At 32.3% G+C, this 5,365-nt stretch overlaps 1 protein-coding gene across 1 annotated transcript; it reads right to left on the minus strand.

Moving 5' to 3' along the window:
• Nucleotides 1-834: 834 nt before the first annotated feature.
• Nucleotides 835-5,365, minus strand: LOC134245737 (G-protein coupled receptor GRL101-like). Its single transcript, XM_062727993.1, has 7 exons — nucleotides 5,072-5,365; nucleotides 4,903-4,984; nucleotides 4,614-4,730; nucleotides 3,831-4,156; nucleotides 2,168-3,590; nucleotides 1,992-2,062; nucleotides 835-873 (listed from the first exon to the last, which is right to left on the minus strand). The coding sequence occupies exons 1-7, from the start codon at nucleotides 5,363-5,365 to the stop codon at nucleotides 835-837; spliced, it is 2,352 nt and encodes a 783-aa protein (XP_062583977.1).

Here is a 5,365-nt window from a genome sequence, read left to right on the forward strand (position 1 = left end):
GAATGAATGAAAAAATATTTTCAAGTAACAACCCCCCTATATTTTAAAACAATCAGTTGTCCTAATTATAAAGAAGCTTAATTTGCATTAAATTATGGTATTTTTGTGCTTTTAAATTTTACTGCACTATCTAGGAACGTACATGCATTAATCTATTTTTTTACCCTTTTTTTCGGGAAGGGGTGTGTGTTTAATTTGGTCTATATTACCTGCATGTTTTAGACTTCTTATTACATGTACATAAATTCTTGCGCTTTTATGATATGTAAAATTTATATAGATACTTAATAATAGTATTTGATAGTTTTTAGAAAGAATCCATTAGATGGATTTTATGAGATTCCCACTTTTTGTTCTTTATAATAAAAATACTTAATTGTGGAAACAGCGGTATATAAACAAAACTACAATTGTCCTAGGTAGTAAGCTCCTCCCTAAAAAAATTAAGAACCTTCGGATAAGAGGCTTGGTATTTCGAGTCCGATGATTATTTAATATAACACAGTAGGAATAAAACCTTGAGGAATGGATCTCAATTTTTTAAAAGAAGTGGTAATTGAAAATGGCACCTCAGCGTTAACATTTTAACATCACAAGCAAAAGGTAGTCTTGAAGAAGCCTATGATGTTTATTTATGACAAATCTTATGAGTGTGTCAGGGATAAAAGTGAAAAAAATGTTTAATAAGACGTAACGGACCCTTTGAACTAGTGGGCTCTTAGATAATATATTTTTAGAATGGCAGACTTAAGGCCTATAATAGATATTTTACATAGTACCATCATTTCCGAGTATTTACAATCGATATATCCGACTTCAATAGCACATGACTTGTTACAACGTGTGTATGTCATGGTCCAAAGAGCTATTTATGTATTAAAAAGGGGTGATTCCTTCTGAATAAACAAATTGTATATATCTCTAGACAAGATAATTTGTGCAAACATCTAATTTCTACGAACAAATATCTAATTTGTCCGACAAATAACTAATCCGTCCGAACGAATTTCAAATTCGTCCGAACAAATAATTAATTCGTCCGAACAAATAACTAATTTGTCTAAACAAATAACTAATTCGTCCGAAGAATTTCTAATTCGTCCGAACAAAAATCTAATTAGTCCGAACAAATATCTAATTCTTCCGAACAAACAACTTATTTGTCCGAACGAATTTCTAACTCGTTCGAACAGATTTCTAATTTGTCCAAACGAATTCGTCCGAACAAATGAAAATATTATTTTCCCTGGCTCTCCAGCAACGCCTTACTTTTTAGTGTTTTTTCTGGTAAGAGCTGAAACTCTATGTCCGCTAAAATAAACAGGCAAAACGCAAAGAAAACCCGCTATACGGTATCCATGTATCCCGATAGTGTCTTGCTAGTCTAAAATCATTTTTCGTGAAGCGGATTATAAAAAAGCGTAAACTGCCCCAAGTTATGTTATATTGTATAATATAAGTCGAAATATGCTTCATTCCTTATAATTTAATTTCAGTGTAGACAATGAGACAATTTTTCCTCCAGAAAAAGGCTTCAAATATAGCATGTATTTTAAAAGTAACGTCAAGCGGAGTAATACGTTTTTGACGAAACTCATTGTGACGTAGGCAAGTTATGTTATACAAAATATTATATGTACCTCTGAATGATTTAGCCAATGAAATTAAATCATATTCTTTTAACAAATTTGTCGTTGTATCGAATTGAAAAATATTTTCAAAAGGTACAAAATGGGCTTGCGAAATGCAAGGAGTGTGAAAGGGAATACAGTGTATAATCAAGTTGTAGACAGTGTACTTATACATAGTTTAAAGTTTTTTAAATACTCGATCTTTCTTTTAAAATAATTGTTAAGATGAGATCTTAGTACTTTCTCCCGGGTTTGTTATTCTTAAGTTTTTTTCTAATAAAATAGCGTTTACAGTAGGTTATACTAGTATTTGATCTTTGTTTCTGTAGAGGCATTCAACAAATCTTCCTCATCTTTTATTGGAAGTACAGCGACAATAATCCACGCATAAACTTGAACAGTTACATCAATACCCATGAACGTCAGAAGACCTTAATATTAAATGAAAAGATTTAACAATATCAAACAAAAAACAAATCGATGCTAATGTAAATTTCATTCATTCAACATTATCTAAAATGTGTAATATTTTTTACCTATAGCTCCGATAGGAATCCAACACAGCATATCTGTAACTGCAACTGTAATTAAAGTCTTTGCTATGCCCATTTCTCGTCTTCTCTGTTGACTGAATGGATGCAAGGCTGTTTTCTTTCCCATTCGAACAACATCCGTAAATATTACAAATTGTCCAATGAGAATTGCAATAAAGATTATGAAGTTTGCTCCAACAAATATAATCATGGAGTATTCCCATCCCGATTTTCGTAGAACAGACAAAGGCAAATAAATACATACCCCGGAACTAGAATAGTAGTCATCGAAATATTCACTTCCGGTAAGTGGTATTAAAGACAGAAAGAGAGCAATAGTCCATACCAAGCTGGAATTGAGTTTTGATACCCAGATCCTTTTCTTGAGAATTGAAAACGGAAATCGCACTATAAGTATTCTGTCAATAGTGATCAAAAGTACGAACAAAGCAGATGCCTCACTGGAAAGAGTAGCCAGGACACCAGCAAAGATGCAATAAGGACTGTGTCTCCATGAGAAATCTTCAAAACCATAACGACCACTGAACGCTATGTTAGCCCCGGCTATAATGTAAAGATAAACGCCCATAAAGAAGTCTGCAAGACCTAGATTTAAAGAATAAATGTCAAACGTTGTGACTGGTTTCTTCTTTATATGATATAGTCTGTAAAATATACCAGACATATTCCCAAACAGAGCAAGAAGAGCAATATACCAAATGATTATCCTCAGAATATGTAAATCTATCAAATTGTAGCAGGAGGATATTTCATTTACTGGAGCTACACACTGAATCTTGCTGACAGCTTTAGGTTGTGCACAACAGAGGGTGTAAGAATCAACCTGAAGATAAAGAATATTCATAAGACTGTCAAACATTCCCTCCACCACTTTAACATCATTATTCTGCATGTTCAGGTACTGCAGTCTTGACAGATACATGAAATGACCACGGTTAAGATTTCGTAGATTATTATTTGACAAATCTAAATGAGTAAGCTTAGTAAGTTTATCAAAAGCTTTTTCTTGGATATATGTCAAATGATTTTCATGAAGAATAAGGTACAGGAGATTAGGTAAGTCTTCCAAATCTTCATTATTGATTCTGAAAATCTTATTGTAAGAAAGATCTAAATACTGCAGGCGAGCCTCTGACTGTCGGTTATCAAGAGTGTAGTGCAATGATGTGATCAAATTATGATGTAAATAGAGCAATTGTGTGTATGATATAAGTGTCCATGTCTTCAAGAAGTTGTAACTTAAATCAAGTGTAATGGCATCATAGAGAGAACCAGGCTGTTGTTCAGTCAGATTACAAACACTGAAGTTAGCAACCAAATAACGCAGGTTTTGTACAAACCCATAGAATCCTTCAGACTCTGACAATCTAAAATGGGTCCCATAGAGTCCCTTGAGATTGGTGTTCTTATTAAATAGAGAGCTTTTATGAACATACCATTCTTCAAAATAACCCCTTTTTCGATGAAAGTTAAGCCTTTGAAACGAGCTCTCAATTATACGCACGTATTGTATCTTATCTGTGCCATAAACAAAGAAAGAGAGGTATTCAATTTTACTGTATTTGATTGAAATGCTCTCAATGTTCTGATTTTCACCAATTTTGAGAAATTGAAGGGTACAATTAAAAATGTTGAGCGCCCTTACATTGGGAAACTTTTCCTTGGTTATTTCTAGGTTTTCTTGAACAAGACCATGCCAGGTTATAAAAGTAGCATAAGTTGGCACGTTGTCAGAAGAACAGTTAACAGACAGACCAACACAGAGACAGTCAGGGGGACAATATAAGAAACAGGTATCAGAAGAATTCGATAGACACTGGTCCTTCTTTTGACATTGATTTGAAAGAAGAATGAATTGTCTCCAAGAATCATTTATTGTTCTCTGTGGACTGTTCTGTGTTTGAGGCAGAGTTTTAATTGGTAGCAATGAACTTCCGTTTATTCTGCAAGATGATTCAATGACATCCCAGTCTGAAAAAAAAATAATGGCAAAACATGAAAATATTTCAAGTATTTGATTTTTCTGGAATGTGAATTATTTTCTTTTCCAACTGAATTGTGTACAATAATGAGTAAACCCAAATGTTCAATTTTTTTAAGATAAAAGTGAACATCAAAATTCTAGAAAAAGATATAAATAGCAAATCCACTTATTTGTTATTATAATTAAAATTCCATTTTTTTGGAGACTGACTTTTTATTTGAAATAAAATGTCAATCGTTTTGTAACGTGAAACTTGTAACTTGAAAAACAGCAACACTTAATATCTTAAAATGTTATCAGTTCATAAATCCTTTTCTCCTGTTTCAAGAATCTTCAGTTTAATGAATATGTATATGAAGTATTTTGTATTTAAAAAAAGAAACCAGTAGACATTTTTGCGATAAATATAAGTACACATTAAGATACATTTAAACGAAAACATACTACAATTATTTTCATCCTCTTCTGCTATACAGTCGGGTTCAAGATCACATACTTTGTCAAACGGAACACACTCATCACTGGTATCACTACATTTGAATTCATGAGGACCGCACTTTTCTGTAATTAATCAGAAATAATACAACATATCCCTCCAAACATTATTTTATATGATAAGTTTGTACCTTTCACTTTATTTTAATTTATTCTTAATCAACCCATAAATTGATTCTGAATTATTTCAAATTTTGAATAATTAAGCATCCATCAGCATTTTATATTTTTTACTTGCCACATATTCCATCGGTGATTGTTATATTATCAATGAGAAGAAATCCATAGGAAGATTTCACAAAAATTGCACGAAACACCACCTTAAAAAAAATTAATAATGAATTCATAAGAAAGAGGAAAGATGACCAAGAATTAGGATTATAAATTACATGATAAGATAACTTTACCTTAAATTTTACTCCAACAGGAAGAGTAGCAGATGCACGGTTAAATTTTACTACATGTGACTGGTGGAAGTTTAAATGATCAGAAAAGTCATATGGATGGAAGAAATCTGTTATGTACCCTACAACAAGGGTGGTTTTTTCATAAGCCAAAAAGTTATAGCGAAGACAGCGGTGATTCATTGAGATTGAGATTTCTGGTGAAACTACATCAGTGACTTGCATTCCATTTTGAACTTTATTATTAAAATCTCTTGCTGCGGCAAGTACATTGTTTTCTTCAAGTTTTTGAAGCAT

Source organism: Saccostrea cucullata, unplaced genomic scaffold, assembly GCF_032062105.1.
Source record: "Saccostrea cucullata isolate Sc308-1 unplaced genomic scaffold, CSIRO_AGI_Scuc_v1 ctg2212, whole genome shotgun sequence".
Taxonomy (NCBI): Eukaryota; Metazoa; Mollusca; class Bivalvia; order Ostreida; family Ostreidae; genus Saccostrea; species Saccostrea cuccullata.

Bases quoted from the DNA above. Each gene is read 5' to 3' on its own strand.
- LOC134245737 (XM_062727993.1), bottom strand. From the start codon at position 5,365: ATGCTTCAAAAACTTGAAGAAAACAATGTACTTGCCGCAGCAAGAGAT. The intron at 3,591-3,830 runs GTAAGGGCGCTC...CTATTTAATAAG, and splicing joins CCAAGGAAAAGTTTCCCAAT to AACACCAATCTCAAGGGACT. The intron at 2,063-2,167 runs GTAAAAAATATT...TTTAATATTAAG, and splicing joins GATTCCTATCGGAGCTATAG to GTCTTCTGACGTTCATGGGT.